This window comes from Vigna radiata, unplaced genomic scaffold (assembly GCF_000741045.1).
Source record: "Vigna radiata var. radiata cultivar VC1973A unplaced genomic scaffold, Vradiata_ver6 scaffold_212, whole genome shotgun sequence".
NCBI classification, from domain to species: domain Eukaryota; kingdom Viridiplantae; phylum Streptophyta; class Magnoliopsida; order Fabales; family Fabaceae; genus Vigna; species Vigna radiata.
Window position 1 is genome coordinate 27,321 of NW_014543432.1, and position 18,441 is coordinate 45,761.

The 18,441-nt window shown below is 34.5% G+C and overlaps 1 protein-coding gene across 1 annotated transcript; it reads left to right on the forward strand.

Annotated features, from left to right (window-relative positions):
• Positions 1-3,126: 3,126 nt before the first annotated feature.
• On the forward strand, positions 3,127-7,965 carry LOC106754449 (putative disease resistance protein At3g14460). Its single transcript, XM_014636462.2, has 2 exons — positions 3,127-7,070; positions 7,554-7,965. The coding sequence occupies exon 1, from the start codon at positions 3,320-3,322 to the stop codon at positions 7,061-7,063; it is 3,744 nt and encodes a 1,247-aa protein (XP_014491948.1). The 5' UTR covers positions 3,127-3,319; the 3' UTR covers positions 7,064-7,070; positions 7,554-7,965.
• The last annotated feature ends 10,476 nt before the right edge of the window (positions 7,966-18,441 follow it).

The window sequence follows — 18,441 nt, forward strand, 5'->3', positions numbered from 1 at the left end:
GTAATTCAATCAAAACATGTTCAACAAATATGACAAACTTTACAGAATAAGACATGTAATACTGGAACATATGCACTGTTATTAAGCACTAAGTTGTCATCATCAAAAACCAGTTTGATAGTGTTGTTAACAATCTCAACAATATGATCAAGGCCGTTTTTGGTAACCCTTATGTAGCTAAATTCTCGCCCAAAGTAAAAGGAACATTTGATGTTCTACCCCTTTTGAACCTAAGCCTTAAACAGGATGAAAACCCTTGCTTTGAAAATCTTTACCTTGAGTTAGGTTGAGAAATATTTTGTGGTGTTGATAACGGTTCAAGTTTGGGGTTGTTGGGGGAAATTGAAAGGCTAAAGAAAGGCATTGAGCTCAAGTGTTGAATGAAAAAAGCATGAGAAAAGAAAGAAAAGAAAAGAAAAAGCATGAAAGGTGAGCTCAATGTAAAAGAAAAGAAAAAAGGGAAAGATGGGAATGAGTGAGATTTGTAAAAAAAAAAAAGAGTTTGTGCTTGAACTATGATTATGTGAATAACTCTCTTAACTCAAGGATTTTGTGATCAGAAAAACCAATGTTTCTTATTAGCCTAACCATATTATAAGCCTTGAAAAGTCCTTGTGATGACATTTGTATGTAAAGATGTTGATTGTAGTAGATGAATGTCAATTTTGGTTCATGTGACAGGTGAATAGTAGAGAGAAGTGACCTCCTAAAACACTTAAGTGAGAGTGAAACACTTTGCTTGGAAAGGATTGATGAATTTCATGATTACATCTGTGCTTAGTGGATTGATCATTCATAAAAATAGCATCTGTTTGAGAATATGTGATTATGTAACAATATGAAAATTGGAATGAATTGAAGCATGTATGCATCTTGATTAGATTTCATTGAAAAGCGGAATTGAGGAATCACTTGTTATGGAAGGATGAGTTGAACTATTTTGATGATAGGTGGGAAGGCTAACTTGTGTCTTGTTTGCTTGAGGACAAGCAAAGTTCTAAGTTTGGGGTTGTGATAACGGTCTAAAAACCGTTATTTTTACATTTAAATTTGATATCAAATCACACCCTTTATGACTTAGAATGAGCTTAGAATCATGTGAAACACTTAGTTTAGTCATAAGAGAGTCAAAAGTGGTTTTTAGAGATATTATGCTTGTTTTACATTGTTTTGGCAGGATTTGATGAGAACTGTTTTGGGAGGACTTAGACTCAAGAAAGGATGAGAAAAGGCCCAAGAGAATGGCGCTCAGCGTTGGGTTACCGCTCATCGGTAGGTACGACACTCAAGATTAACGCTTAGCGTTGACGCCCAGGCATTTGACAGTGGATTCACTGAAGAGGCTGTCGCTCAGCGTCAAAGTATCACTTAGTGGTGGGCACGATACTTAAATTCTCCCCTCAGCGTTGCCGCTTGAGTGTTTGACAAAGATCTCCACAACGAAACTGGCGCTCAGTGGTGAACTTGCGTTCAGCGGTGGCTACAATTCTCACTTTCCATCTTTCCTTGAGTCCAACTCCTTGCTACTTCACTTTCCTTCATCCAATTCATGTTAATTCCTACCAAAACAAGGAAAACCAAGCATAAAACCAAGAAAATCACCTTTGACTCTCTTATTCTCTAACTTAAGCAAAATGCATGATTTCAGTTAGTTTCTAAGCCAAAAAGGGTGTGTTCAATGTCAAATTTAAGTATAAAAATAACGGTTTTTGAACCGTTATCATTAGCCACAACTTATGTGAAATGTTCTAGATTTTTAGCTATGTAGAATACTTTTGGTTGTTTGCTTCCTTTGTTAAGCTTTGTATTACATTTGAATACTTCTATGTTAGGATTTTCTATATTTTTCTAGAATTTGCATTACAGTGTAATACTTTCAACCTTAAATCAACAAATTTAAGTCTTTTTCAATTTAACTTTTTTATTTCTATTCAACGTGGATACACACTCACTTGAATTACTAACCATTGCAACAAGTGCAAAGACTTGAAAGGAAAGGGGATTCTGAATTTCTTATACCAAATAGAAAGTTCTTTACTTATATTCAGTGGTAGGAGAAAGTTTTAACTATTAAGGGTGCTTATGTATTAGTTTGTGGTGATAGTTTATATCCTGATATAATAGCTAATAGTTCTAAACATCAGAAGGCAAAAAAAAGGATAAGGCAATGGTTGCAGCTGAAGAGTCTGTAAATGCTGTCAGCAGTTTTCCTTATTCTATCTACTATTGGAATAGCTAAAGATGTTGATAATAGCAAGAGATATGCTGCAATCTGAAACTAAACAGTTTTTTAACATTTCATATCAAGCAAAAGACTTCTCAGAAACTGATTTTTAATTGCAAAACAAAATCAGATTATTATTATATTAGAAGTATCAATAACACTTAAGTCATCATTAGTGTTGCTTAAAGAAATAAGTTTAGAATTTTGTTCCTTTCCAAAAGAATAACACCCAAACAGAAGTATCAAGTTTCCAATCCACACTTTTACTAATTTTTTACAAGTCTAACTCACTTATTTTTTTTATGATCTGTTGTGAAACTATTCAGTGCAGTTCGATTTTAACACTGAATTTGATTCAGAGAACTGAATTTTGATTTAAAAACAAAACACCAATGAAATGAATTTGGTGGGAGAAGAAAGAATGTCAAACCTGATCTCCAACAAAATCAATCAACCCAGTCGTTTTTGGCCGAATCATGGTTTTTCCTGTGGAAATCGATGAACTTGACGAAACACTTGAACTCCAGTAGAATTGCCACAGCTAGCAAGTATTTACAATCCAAAAATTCCAGTTTAACTTCAAATACTATATATGTAAAAAAAATTAAATAATTGATTAAATTCTATAATTATTTTTGCAATACTTATAGGAAAGAAAATAAGAAAAAAGCTTGGTAAAATCAATTTATATACTTTACCCGAAAAAAATTTAGATTAGAAATAAACTATTTCATTTAACATGTCTTCATTCTCAACAGTTGAATTTTTAATTAATATATCTATGGTGAATTTTCAAGGGGCATCCGTCTACGAGCCCTATTTTTGGAAACAACAAACCAAGAGGCTTTCCAACTAAGCATGTTTCAACTAAGCATCTTCAATCTCAACCATTAGAACTTTTAATATATATCCAACGGTTTATCTTGATTGGAGGTACGGACGGACCGTAGAAAGTTGAAATGAAAAGAGTTAATTAAGTAAAGTCTCCTCCCATCAGTTCAACTCATCCAGAACCAGCCCAGTTTCTTGCAGCCAATTCCTTTCCTTTGCGTTTTTGTTTGCCGCTCTGATAATCACTTGTTTTCTGTTGAGATCATGGCATTAGCTGTGGTAGGCGGTGCGCTCCTTTCTGCTTTCATTGACGTTCTTTTCGACAGGCTAGCCTCCCCTGAGGTTGTCAACTTTATCCGAGGAAAGAAACCTGACAAGTTGCTTCAAAAGGTGAAAACCCAGCTCTTAGTTGTTAGAGTTGTGCTTGCGGATGCCGAGAATAGACAAATCACAGACCCCAATGTCAAAGAGTGGCTCGATCTTATCAGAGATGTTGTCTATGAGGTTGATGACTTACTTGATGAAGTTTCAACTAAAGCTTCTGCTCAAAAGGAGGTAAGCAATGCATTTTCTCGCCTTTTCAAAACGAAGAAGATGGTTAGCATTAGTAAGTTGGAAGACATAGTTGAAAGATTAGATGACATTTTAAAACAAAAAGAGAGTCTTGATTTGAAGGAGATTCCAGTGGAGAGCTACAGGCCATGGAAAGCTCAGCCAACATCTTTGGAAGATGGATATGCTATCTACGGTAGAGATAAAGATAAAGAGGCCATAATGAAATTGGTGTTAGAGGATAACACCAATGGTGAAAACGTGTCTATGATCCCTATTGTAGGCATGGGTGGGGTTGGAAAAACCACTTTGGCAAGATCTGTGTTCAACGATGACAAATTGAAGCAGCAGACCTTTGATTTAAAGGCATGGGTTTGTGTTTCTGATATATTTGATATTGTGAAGGTCACAAGAAGCATGATAGAGGAAATTACCCGAAAGGCTTGTAAATTGAGTGATCTAAATGCTCTTCAACTTGAGTTGATGGACAAACTGAAAGGTAAAAGATTATTGATTGTCTTGGATGATGTTTGGATCGAGGATCGTGACAATTGGAGGAGTCTTACAAAACCATTTCTAAGCGGGATTAGGGGCAGTAAAGTTTTGATCACAACCCGCAATGAAAATGTAGCTGCTGCTGTGCCTTTTCATAATGTTGAAGTATATCATCTAAGCAAATTGTCAAATGAAGATTGTTGGTTGGTGTTTGCAAACCATGCATTTCCTCACTCTGAAGCCAGTGAGACTAGAGGAACTCTAGAAAACATTGGAAAGGAAATTGTTAAAAAGTGCAATGGGTTGCCGTTAGCGGCACAGTCACTTGGAGGAATGTTGAGAAGAAAGCGGACTATTAGGGATTGGAATAATGTACTTCAAAGTGACATTTGGGAACTTCCTGGAGGTCAGTGTGAAATTATTCCAGCACTCAGAATTAGTTATAATTATCTCCCTCCACATTTAAAACAGTGTTTTGTTTATTGCTCACTGTACCCCAAAGATTATGAATTTTTAAAAGATGAACTGATCCAGCTGTGGATGGCAGAAGATATTGTAAAACCACCAAAAAACGGAAAAACTTTAGAAGAAGTTGGTCACGAGTATTTTGATGATTTGGTTTCGAGATCCTTTTTTCAATGTACAAATAAACATTGGGGTGGTTTCTTTGTAATGCATGACCTCATGCATGATCTAGCAGCATTCCTTGGCAGGGAATTCTATTTTAGAGCAGATGAACTTGGAAAAAAAACCAAAATCAATAGAAAAACTCGTCATTTGTCATTTACCAGATTCAGTGATCCAGTATCGGATATTGAAGTTTTTGACACAGTAAAATTTCCAAGAACTTTCTTGCTAATCAATTTTAAAGAATCCCCATTCAACAACGAAACAGCACCGCGTATTATAGTGTCAAGGCTTAAGTACTTGAGAGTTTTATCGCTTTGCAACTTCCAAAGTCAACTTGCTCTGCCTGATTCAGTTGGTGAGTTGATACATTTGCGTTATCTAAATCTCTCTAGTACAAATATAGAAACTCTGCCCGAGTCACTGTGTAATTTGTGCAATCTAGAAACTTTGAAGCTGTCTTTTTGTTCAGAGCTGACTAAGTTACCTAGTGCCATGCAAAATCTTGTAAACTTGCGTCATCTTGAAATTCATGGTACTCCCATAAAAGAGATGCCTAAAAGAATGGGAAAACTAAATCAATTACAGAATTTGGAGTTTTATATTGTGGGCAAGCATATAGAGAATAGCATCAAAGAACTGGGAGGACTTTCAAATCTTCGTGGTTCGTTTTCTATTAAGGCACTGGAGAACGTTACCAAAGGCGAAGAAGCATTAGAGGCCAGGATAATGGATAAGAATTATATTATCCATCTATCCTTGGAATGGTCTATAGCTAACGACAGTAGCATCGACTTCCAAAATGAGTTAGATGTACTCAGCAGGTTAGAACCTCACCAAGACCTGGAGTTGTTGTCAATAAATGGTTATAAAGGAAGCAGATTTCCGGAATGGATGGGGAGTTTTTCCTACCACTACATGACATTTATAGGTTTATATAATTGTAAGAACTGTTGTATACTTCCTTCACTTGGGCAACTACCATCCCTCAAGGACCTCATTATTTCAGACATGAATTCCGTGAAGACCATCGACGCAGGTTTTTATGGGAAGGTAGATGGTTCATCTGTGATACCTTTTGCCTCCCTTGAATCTCTACACATTTTACGTATGCCTTGTTTGGAGGTGTGGAATGCTTTTGATTCAGAAGCTTTTCCTGTGCTTAAGGATCTTTATATTACAGACTGCCACAACCTAAAGGGAGATTTGCCAAAACATCATCCTGCTCTGGAAACTCTCAGGATTAGAAATTGCCAGTATCTTGTCTCTTCTGTCCCAATGGCTCCCGCCCTTCGAACGTTAGAGATACTTAACAGCAACAAAGTAGAGTTTCATGAGTTTCCTCTTTTGGTCGAAAGTATAAATGTAGAAGGAGGTCCAGTGGTGGAGTCCATTATGGAGGCCTTCACTATCAGGCAACCTACTTTCCTCGATTCTTTATTCTTACAGAATTGTTCGTCAGCCATATCTTTTCCAGGTGATCGTCTTCCAGCATCGCTGAAAAGTCTTTGTATCAGTGGTTTAACCAAAATGAAATTTCCGATGCAACACAAACACGAATTACTGGATTCACTTTCAATAAATAATAGTTGTGATTCGCTCACGTCTCTTCCATTGGCTATCTTCCCAAATCTCATTAGTCTTCAAATCCAAAACTGTGAAAATATGGAATCACTTTTGGTCTCAGGGTCAGAGTTGTCGAAGAGTCTGAACTCTTTTGAGATTCGTAACTGTCCCAACTTTGTATCATTCCCGGGAGAAGGATTGTGTATGCCCAATTTGACTCGTTTCAGTGTTTATAAATGTGACAAGTTGAAGTCGTTGCCCGATCAGATGGGAACTTTTCTCCCAAAGATAGAATACCTTAAAATATCCAACTGTCATCAAATTGATTCATTCCCTGGAGGAGGTATGCCACCTAACTTGAGAACAGTTTGTATAAAAAATTGTGTGAAACTACTGAGCAACCCAGCATGGGTATGCATGGACATGGTTACCTCTGTCGATGTGTGGGGTCCATGTGATGGCATCAAATCCTTCCCAAAGGAGAGTTTGCTGCCTCCCTCCCTTGTATATCTGGATCTATATGATTTGTCTAGTCTGGAAACGTTGGATTGCAAGGGCCTTCTCCATCTCACATCACTCCAAGAATTATACATTCGAAGGTGTCAAAAGCTGGAGAACATTGCGGGAGAAAAGTTGCCTTTCTCTCTAATAAAATTAATCATAGATGAATGTCCCTTGCTGAAACAACGTTGCCACAAAAAGGACCGTCAAATTTGGCCTAAAATTTGTCATGTCCGTGGGATAAAGATTGACGGTAGATGGATTTAATGAGAAGGTAATTCTCCTTCGTTCACTTACATCATCAACCTCTAACCATGAAAAACTATTTTTGTCTGTGTTATGTTTCATTTGTCTTTCTCCTTTCAAATTTAACTTAATTAATTTTGCATTCAACAAGTCTTAAATTTAAGTTCATTGTTCAGTTTCATACTTGACTGGAATTGCAAGGGTAAAGGAAACCTAACATTTTTTATATATGTTATTTACCGTGAGCATTCATGTCATTTTCGTGAGTAGTCTTTTATTTTTCTTAACAGTTTTTCTGTGTGGTGAGTGTCAAGATTCTGCTTAGTACTGTGGTGAATATGGAAGACAGATAATTTCCACTGAAATTTCATTTAGAAGGGTAGATTGAAATAATGTTATCCATTCATGTTTTCTAAACACATGTTTATAATTGTTTTATATAAAATCAATCAAACAGCTGGTTGAGGTCAAAATTAAATAAATGACAAGAAGGGTGGTATTTGTTTTTCAGATAAGCTGGATTGGTTTGGAGAAACTGCACCTATCCATTGTAATGCAGTGCCCTCTAGGAGGTATCACTTTTGTGTTTGATGGATTTGGGTTGAATGCGTCTGAAAGGAGTGAATCCCATCTCATAACTATTTGTCTGCACTCACTCCAATGCACTGAATGAGAAAGTACTGGAAGAAAGTTTATCTTCCATTCAAAGCTTTTGATGCAAAAGATCAGAGTAGAGGAGTGGTTTCATCAGTGGTAAATGGTTCCACTAGGTCCGCAGAGATCAAATATGCATAAGAGAAGCTTCAGAACAGAACCTATGGATTGAGTTCTGGCAAGTAAATTCTATGTTTAACACCAATTCAGATGACATATTTATGGAATTCAAATAAATTTTAGGATGAAATTCAAGCTCAGTTTAATCACTACCATGAATTTCTTTTCTTTTCATACTTTTGAAATGTCATAAATTCATAATATTCTCATATTTCTTTTCTTTACTTTTCAGGATGCATACTTGTAACCAGCTAAACAGTTTAACCTTGTATAATTTTTTCATAGCAGAATAGTAAGCATCAAGTAGTGTGCTGAGCTTCATATTACTGTCAGGAAAACTGAAGTAAAAGCTCATATTTTCATGTGCACAAAGCTATGGCCGAGGAAGTGAGGGAAAGTTCTGAAATTTCAAAGTGCTTCAAATATCTTATATGGGAAAAGGGGAAAAAAGGAATAACTCAGGAGAATAAGATTGATCCCTTAAACTGTCTGGAGTAGCATGGGAAACTCCATGAGCATATAGGCCTTATGCCCTCACTTGGTTGGTTGTGTTTGTTGGGTTTTAACGTATAAGAGGCAAAAGAATAAATGGGAAATTGATATCTTTTATTGAGTATAAATATAAATATTTATACTACATAATTTGTAATTGACTTTTAAAACATATATGCTAAACTAATTAATTTAAATAATGCCTAAAATTCTCCTAAGAAATAGAATATGAATATTTTTATTTAACAGCTTTGACTCTTTCAATCACATGCTGTTCGAGTCAAAAAATTTCCATACTCTTCCTTGACTCAAAGTCAGCATACTTTTAGTCTTTTCATCCTTGTCCGTATCATCTGAATTTCCTCTACTTTTGGAAGTCTTGATCACTTCTGTTTTTTTTTTTTTTATCTTTTCAAGAACTACGTCTAATTCTAAGTTGTTAGCGTCTTTCACCTTTTCAGTATTGCCTTGTTGCTCCGTATTTTCAGCTTTTGTTTCGGGAAGAGTTGTCTTAGGATGTTTTTTTTTCCTCTAATTTTTCTGGTTTAATTTGACTTTCACCAACTTTAACACCCACTAGCTCTACTTTCTTGTCATTCAGAGATGGGGCTCTTTTAGGTCCTTTGACATTTTGCAGCTTGTTTGTTGCTCTCCATTTGTCTTTTGAAAAATGCAACTTCGTTTGTTTTCCATATTGCAAAGTAGCGCATACGAGTGATTTCTCTTCAATTTCAGGCAGCCTTTGTTCCTGCATATTGTCTTCAACCTTGTGTACAACAAATTACTCTTTATCAATCAAATTCAAGGCGAAGCTCTTGTCTTTCATTTGAACTCTGAACAATTCTTTATTATCTGAATCTTTAATCATGCAGGTTTTGTCTTCAAATAAAACTTTATACCCTTTTTCTAGAAGTTGGCCAACACTCAACAAATTTTGGTCAATTTCAGGAATATATAGAACATCAGTAATTAATTTCAAACCAACCACTATCAATTAGCCAATTTTCTGTTGATCTTGCAGTAGCAAAGCAGGAACAACAAAAAGTTCTTCTTCTTCACCGTCTTCAACCGCAGCTTGTGCATTCTCTTGTGTTTTTGATGACTTGCATATTTTCTCCACATGCCCTAATTGTCCACATTTATGGCATTTCACATCTGGCCTCCACCAACACTTTGTGTGTGGATGATTATTTTTCTTACAAAAAGGACATGATGGAAAAACATGAGAGGATTTGTTATTATTTTTGTGGTTGAAACTTCCTGACCTTTTCTTCAACAATTTAGCTGCCAAAGCTCCTTCAATGTGACCTTCTTCTCTCATGAGTCTTCTTTGTTCTGGAGCCTGAAGTGTTGCCAAAAGTTTTGCTAAGGTAATAGTAGAAAGATCTTTTGAGTTCTCCAACAAAGTCAATGTGGCTTCATATCTTTCTAGAATTGTTACAAGTATTTTTTGAACCATTCGAGAATCAGGAATCTTAGTGCCTAGAAGACGTATTTTGTTTGCAATGCCGAGAAGCTTGTCTGCATAATCTTTGATTGTCCCTGAATCTTTTATCCTCTACATTTCAAGTTCTCGAACCAGATTCAAAGCTTGCATTCCTTTGACTCTCTCATTGCCTTCATACCCTTCCTTCAAAAACTTCCAGATTTCATGTGCTGTTTTCAACGTCATTATTCTATTGAAAATGACTGGAGATACAGCTGTGAACAAAATTGATTTGGCTTTGGACTTTCGAAGCCTTCTTTCTTTGTGATTTTTTATTTGAGCAATCGTGGGAAACTGATATCTTTTATTGAGCATAAACATAAATATTTATACTACATAATTTGTAACTGACTTTTAAAAAATATATGCTAAACTAATTAATTTAAATAATGCCTAAAATTTTCCTAAGAAATAGAATATGAATATTTTTATTTAACAACTTTCACTCTTTCAACCACATGTTGTTTCAGTCACAAAATTTCAATAATGTTCCTGTTCTACCACGGTTCTTCTAAAACTGATAAGCTTTTATCTTCCTAGCCAAAGGCCCGTGAACCAACTTATCAATTACACCTAAGGTGATTTGAAATGATAAATAAATTACAGTTTCTGTCTATTAGCTCTAGGAGAATTTCCAAAGAAAGAATTAACGGGGAAATAAAGAAAAGTCAAAAAATTGGACAGTCTTCTTTTCATATTGCTTTTATATTTTATTCTTCCTCTATGTCTAACATCAATTTTGTAATATATATGGAAAGTCCTGATTTCAATCTTTACGTAGAATGCAGTTCATTTTCTTTCCTGATTTAGGCAATTTAACTTTATTCTTTCTTATACTCCTTCGAACTGCTTCATTGTTTCTTATTTGCCTTTACATTGGACTTAGCTTTTGACGCTTAATATCAAAATGGATGGGTGGTTTCATCAGCGTTCATGAAGTTCATTGACAAGCAAAGTTTAAACTTCACTCAGAATTCTTCAGTATATATCATATGCGTTCTATTAAAGGAAGTCATTGTAATTTGAATGACTTGCTACAAAGGTGGACTAAAACTTCTCACATTCTTTTATTCATCGAAATGGGTTGTTCGTTCACTGTGGATTGACCACTTAATAAATTAACTTAATTTGGTTCATTTATTAACGAGTAAAAAAAATTCAAACTCGATCCGGCGTATCACATGTTGGTAGATTAAATGGGTTGATTAACTTAATTACAAGGTTTTATTTAAATAAAAAAAATTACAATTTCTTTTGTAATTCAAATCTAAATAATTTTATTAAAAAATAATATTAAACTCCAAATATAATTCAAAATAAAAAATTACCATACAACTCAAATATAATCCAAAAGCAAACTTAAAAAGTGAATAAATAAGTTTATAATATTGATAATTTTTGTGTGAGTTATCCATTTATAAGATTAGAGTCTTGAATGGATAAATTTATAATATTTTGCTCTCTTGAAACATCTTTTTCTATATTTCCATTTACAATACAATGAAAAAAAATGTTAACTAATAAAATTAAAACATAAAATAATAAATAATTAAATTAAACTAGGTGGGTTGGTAAGTCAACCCAGCTCATCACTGGTTCAACTCGGATGAGCCGAGTTCTAAGTGAGCCGCGTTGAAAATTGGTTTATATAAAAAGAATTTCATTTTTTTCAAATCCAGTCTGACCCGAACCCATGGTGGACCGGGTTGACTCGCGGGTTCAAATCCATTTTGATAACACTTGAAGTATTGAACATCTCTTGTTTTAGTTTCTTCAAAAGTTATAAGGCTTAATTTACAAAAATATTTTTCTTCACCTTGAGTTATTTGTGACTTATGAAGTAACAACAACTCAAATAGTAATTTTTCAAAGGTTATTGAGGAGTTAAAAATAATGGGGAGTGAAAGTGGAGATAAAAGACTTTTAAAAGTAAAGGTTGAAATCAAGAGATGAGAATCATTAATGAAAAGATAAGAGTTTAAAGTTTGGAAAACTCCCTTTAGAACTTTTGAATCAATTATGATTGGAGAGTAGGAGGTGCCTTGAGTAATACTTCATATTTAAGTAGGAGTTCTTCTTTGAGCATGATTTCTTCCTTCACCTTTTCTCTCCTCTCAATCTCTTCTTTCTCTTTCTTTTGTTTCTCCTCCCTCTCTCTTCTCTTATTTTCTTCTTTCTCTTTCTTTTCTCTTTCCTCCCTTTCTCTTCTCTCATTTCCTTCTTTTTCTTTCTTTTCTCTCTCCTCCCTTTCTCTTCTAGCTTCCTCCTCTCTATCTTTTTTCTCTAATTGTATTTTTTCCTCTTTCTTCTTTTCGATTTCTCTTCTTTTTTTATCCCTTAAGAGCTTCTCATGTTTCCCTTCAAACTCCTTCTCTTTAAGAAAGAACTCTTTTTCACCTCTAATAGATTCTCTATCTTTCTCCATGAGTTCTCTTTTTTCATGTTTAAGCTCTTGATTTCTCTTTGAAGAAGGTGGAACAAATTTTCTTCTCATACAAGCTCTTATGTCATTTCAATGTCTAATTAGTGATTTGATACCATTTTTAACATCATTTTGCCTTTGATACCACCAATCATATGCATGCTTCTCAAATATAGAAGAACACAACCAAACTATGTGAAACTTACTACACTTAATAATGAATGGTTGAAGTTTTTCAATCTTTTCTTCCGAAGCTAAGTATGACATTGGATCAACTTTTCTACGAAAATGTGAAATGTCATTCTTAGCTCTTAAACGCAACTCATTCTCAGTATATCTATAATAGAAACGATCATGATCCAAAAAACGATCATCCAAACTAGAATGGTAGAAGTTTTCATGTTGGTGACTATTTTGAAGCTCATATCTACTATGAAGGTGGATGTTTCTCTAGTGTACCTTCTTCTATTGGATGACTCAACATGTTTTTTTTTTCTCTTTTTCTTTCCATCATAAACTCATCAAACATACTCTCTAACTTGCTTACTTTTTGTGTAAGTTCCTCCCTCCAATGTATGCCCCCTTGACTATCCCTAACACTCCCATGAACACTTGAATGAGAATGATCACTCATGTTGTAAAGTTTAAAATATTTTCACAAAGGTTTTCAAAACACTTTACAGCTATGAGAGAGAAAGGTTTTCACAATTAAACTTTTTTTGTTTGATGGATTTCAAAAGAAAAACAATAGAGTAAGGATCTTTTAAAGTAGTTCCCAAGAAAGAGAGATGAGTCACAATGGACAAGCTTAGAAACCAAGTCTTTCCTAGACAAAATGTCCTTGAGTTAGCCTTACCTAAGCTTCTAAGAAGAAATCTTCCAAAACTTTTTTTGTTTTTAATTGCAAATGCAAAGAATGCACCTAAAACCAAATAAAGGTTTATATAAGATGCTTTAAAACAACCTAAGTACCACAGAGACTTAAAAGATAAACAAGACAATGTATAAAAGGAAAGTAGAAAGAAATGAACGCTATGTAAACAAACGGTCCTATGTGAAGATGCAAATGACACTTAAGAGCCACTTGACACACCTTCACTTCTAAGAGTGGAAACTAAACTATTACACAATTTTAGCAATGGAGATGAGATTATACTAAAGACATTTTCCCAAGACACCAAGCAAATAGAAAATGAAATCAACTGAAAAATTACAAGAACAAAAAGGTTTCGTGATAGAAAAATAATAGCCAATAAAAGTGCAAAAACAGGCCCTAATTTCTTTCAAGTTTTTGTACTCTCTTGATTAACTCCAAAACCATGTAGTTATCTCCCTCCAAAGTCCAAGGAGAAATGCTTCTTTTAGCCTTCTTTTCAACCTTCAAAAATGCTACCTTCAAGGTTAGTCAATATCCAAAAAAAACCGCCAACCAAATCTGCTTTTCCAACACCGAAGAGGACAAAAATAAAAGAAATAAAATAACATTTGGAAAGCTAAACTCAAAGGGAATAAAAGGAGACAATTCTTCATGGAAAGTCAAGAATGACAAGCAAAAAATTAAGGCAAGTCAAATAGGAAGGCACTCAAATGAAATTCCTAAAGAAAGGTGCTAGAATAGATGCATAAAACCAAAGTAAAACTAAGAATACAAGACCAATCAGATTAGCCAAGGCAGAATACTTTCTGGAAAAATGCAAACAACATTTAAAATTCAAGTCCAAAATTGAGTTTCTTGTTGTTGTGTCCTTTTCTTTTGGCAATTTTTTTTTTCACTTTTTTTGTCCCTTTTCTTTTCTTCTTTTCTTTTGTTTTTGATTGAGGGATCTTCTATTTTTATCAATTAATTTTTCAGAATACAACATGCATCATATCTTTGCACAACTCATTTTCAAGTGATGTATGTAGAAAATCCTAAGGAATCAAATGATCTTTTGGCAACAAAAAAAAAACGACTCAATAGAAACCTAATACTAAGAACTTGTTTAGGAACTAATAACAAGTATGAATACACTCATAGAACTCAAAGAAAACCCAAAAAACCCAAAACAAAAAAATCTGAAATTTCACATTGGAACTAGACAACTCTGACCTTTGCTCAATGTTTTACCCATAACTTTTTCTACAAAGCTCCAAATGAGATGAGTTTTTTTTTTCCTGAAAAATAAAATCAAAGATCTTTCCATTGACATATAAAACGTAGCATTTGGACCTTTGGTAGGTTTGCGGTTAATTTTTGAAAATCGTGTCCAGATAGATCTTTGCACCAGATTTCAGAAAATGGGTAGGTTTGAATTTTTCAATGTTTTCAATTTTTCCTTCAAGATCAACAAAGATGTGATGACATATGTGGATATAAAAGACTTAGAACAAAACAACAGGATCATAAAATCAAATAAAATGAATCAAAAGATGACCCAAACCCATGACACAAACTTATAAACTTTGCACACATACAAATAAAAAAATTGGAAATCCTAGGCACACAACATGGATGATTCAAGAGGAACAATTAATTTGAATCAATATTTCAAGACATACAACACATACTCATGACTCAAAAAATATATTAGACATGTCGGAAAATATGAAACAACAAGGAATTCACAAGAACACAAATGGGTAAAAAGAAATGGGTAAGAACTTTGAGACAGTTATCTCTTGAAGACTTCCAAGATAGTGACCATAGCTTTGATACCAAATGATGGAGGATTGCTTTAAGGATGCTCCTTCAACATAAGATGATCTTCCAAAATGTTGATGAATCTTCTTCAAAGGGTGGACTCCATATGAACAATGATAGTAGTGGAAGCAAATAGAATTGAAGAGATGAAGATGTTGGTGTTGTATGGTCTTGGTAGATGTCCTTCTAGGAGGTTAGGCCAACCATGAAGGAGAATGTACGAAGAAGTCTAGAAGAAGACAATTTCATAAGGTGAGAACTCAAGAAGAGAAGTCTTACAATTTTGGCAAAGGGACTTTATATTCTATCAAGTTCTAAGGATTACAAAAGGGTGCCTCTCCTTTTATAGGTGAAGGAGAAGGCCAGAGTACATGGAGTATTTTGGAGCCTCTCCATCATTTAATGAGGAGCCTCATCATTAAATGAGGAGCCTAAGAAATAAATGAGGAGCTTAAAAATTAAATGTGAGCATTCTTATGCTTTATAACTAACTTAGTCAAAGCATTTAATGTAAAGGCTCCTTGCAAATAACTCCTTCCAAAACCCATTTTTAACCCATTTCTAACCCATTTTTAACTCTTAAAGCCACCAAACCTTAAACAAATATAAAAAAAGTGTCTTGGCCAAATACAAGGCCTAAAAATGAGCTATATTACATATTTACAAAAAGAGGATTTAGATAAAGAAGAAGACCAAAATGTGATCCTCCACAAGAGTAGGATCATTGAAGCTCCATCTTCTTCTTTCATCTTCTTCGACCATGGCTCTTTATGAGAGGTCCAATGTCTTCAAAGGATTAAGGTAAAGCAAGAAAAAATCTTGAAAGTCCTTCTTCTTCTTCTAATCTCCTAACCTTAGCTTAAGTTGATGCTCCCTTCATGGATCTCCATTTAGTTCATAAAACGGATTCCATCATTTTTTTCTCTCTCAAATCTCTATATCAAACCTAACTCTGATACAACTTTATTAGAGGAAGAGGTAAGAATTAAAAGATGTTAAGTCCTTGACATGTGTACCAGATCGTTATCAAGTAATATAAACGGGTAAGTCCGAGTATCGTTTTCCCAAAGGACTCTTAGGCCTTAACTTTCATGTAAACTAATCTTGTAAGACTTGAGAAAAGAGAATAAATTTAGTGGTTGTATGCAAAGAACAAAAAATAAACATGCAATGTAGTTGATTCAATTGGTTTTGAGAAAATATGGATGAATGGTGTTGTTGGGGTTTACAATTTCATCTTATTCACTCTCCTATATCTACTCTTCTTATTTAATTCACTTGTTTATCTAATTGCCATGCATACTTTCTTAATTACCCTTAACCCAATTCCTTGGTGAAAAGAGCCTATTACTAATTACCGACTTACTATGCCTAGCCTCCCCTAGTAACCAATGATGCAATGTGTTCTGAAGCATATATAATTAACCGTCCTACCCTTATCCCTAGGCGATATTGGCATAATCAAGGAATTTCCCACCAGTTCATGACATTACCGTACATCCCCATATCGATAAAGACAAACATCATTTACTGAATGAGTTAAACAATAAAAGCATTGAGCGCAGATGAGAACCCAACAATTGATAAACAAGTATATGACAAGCATATGAAATAAATAAGAATTTGAATATATGAGAGTTTCAAAAGATTACATTGTTCCCCAACAACAAAGGGTTTAGTTCACCATTGACATGGTGAAACTAGATGAAAATAATGAAAGAAAGAAAGAGATAACCTTAAACTTGGTTGAATGGAGCCTAAGCATATCCAAGGAACCTCCTCCAAGGTGTGTGGAATAGCTCTGGACGTTCTCTCTGCCAAAAGAATCCCTATCTAATTTGCATTGGGGCTATATATAAGCCCAAAAAGATAACAGATAGATAACGGAAAGATTTATAGAATCTAGCTCAAAAAACACACAACCGCTCAAGCGCCTAATTTGATAGCTCAGCGGTTTACCTCTAGCCGCTCTGACCACTCAGCGGTCAGTTTTGCCCCTGAGGGGTTTCCCTCTAATTGCTCTGAGCGCTCAGTGGACCATTCTGGCGCTCAGTGGCTTGCTTGACCCTTCTTTTCATCATTTTTCTCCTTCTTTCATGGGTCTAAGTCCACCTTCACTTCCATCTTTAATTCATCCAAAAACCCTGCAAAACAATGCAAAACAAGCATAATATCTCTAAAACCAACTTTTGACTCTTAAGAGACTCAACTAAGTGTTTTACTTGATTTAAAGCTCATTATAAGCCATAAAGGATGTGTTTTACTATCAAATTTAAGTATGAAAATAACGGTTTTGGACCGTTATCAGAAGAGAGAACTTAAATTAATGAAGTATTTATAGATGTTAACAGAGAAATCTAGACTCTCTTCACTAGTACAAAAATATCGTATAACGTCATTGTTTTTTGGTCCTTCACGTCGAATTCGAGGTCGACGTCATATCTGGAGACGTTAAATTGACGTTGAATTTTGTCAATATTCGACGTTAAGTAATGTTTTTGTTTTTTTGACTAATTGAAATCTCTTTTACAACAAACAAGTTCAACCAAATAACAACAACAAACAAATTCAACAAAAAAAAACAACAAATAAGTTCTTCAAAACGAAAACGAAAACTAACCTTCAAAAGGTGGGTTCGTCGAAATAAAGTGTTTCCACCAGTGAGAGAGAAAGCAGAATGCGCCTATGAAGGATAAGAACACGAAAATAATTCGTCAAAGCAAACGAAAATCATACGTAAAGTAGTTAATTAACATGCATTTGTATCAAATGAAAGAAAGATTACATGTGATGGTTGTTAAACTGCGTTCAAGAAAAGTTTGAGAAGAGAAAAAGGTCTTGCGTGCTAAGATAAAGTTAATGAATTTTCAATCTCCCGCTCAAATTAAAAAAGGGAAACTTTTGGTTGACAAATAATACGTCGATACCCCTATAGAATTTGACGTATTATTGGTAGTTTAAAAGAAAAAATAATTAAAAAGGGGTAACTCTTTTGTTGAGATTGTTGACAACACAAACTCTATATCACTATAGTTTTTTATGATGACAAAACATTGCTTAATAACAGTACACATGTTGCTGCATTACATTTTCTTATGCTGAATTGATTGTTATATCTACTGAACATGTTTGATGTACTGTGTTATATGTTCCTATGTTGATTGTTTGATATATCTGTGGAACATGCTTACTTATGTGCAATGTGAAATGCTTTATTACAAATTTTTTACTGCACATTTTTTAAAGTGAAAAACCACAAGCACTTTCGTGAACTTATAACTGTGTGACAAAGTTGTAGTACAGTCGACTACATTATTAATGGATTCGACTGTGTTAAAATCTTTGTACATATTTTAAGAATCAGTGCTCTGTGATGTTTTGAGTTGAAAAGAATTTCAAAGTGCTTCTTGTTGCTGTGGATCATGGTCCATTCCGTCCTCGTTCGCGGCCCAGTGGTAAGTCTTATCGTTCGTTAGTGGGTTCTTCGGTGAGTGTGTTCTTCGGGGCAAATGTCGTTGTTTTGGTGGCACTTGTAAGTGTGTCGT

What these genes read in the sequence shown, in the direction of transcription:
- LOC106754449 (XM_014636462.2), top strand. Translation starts at nt 3,320, where the DNA reads ATGGCATTAGCTGTGGTAGGCGGTGCGCTCCTTTCTGCTTTCATTGAC.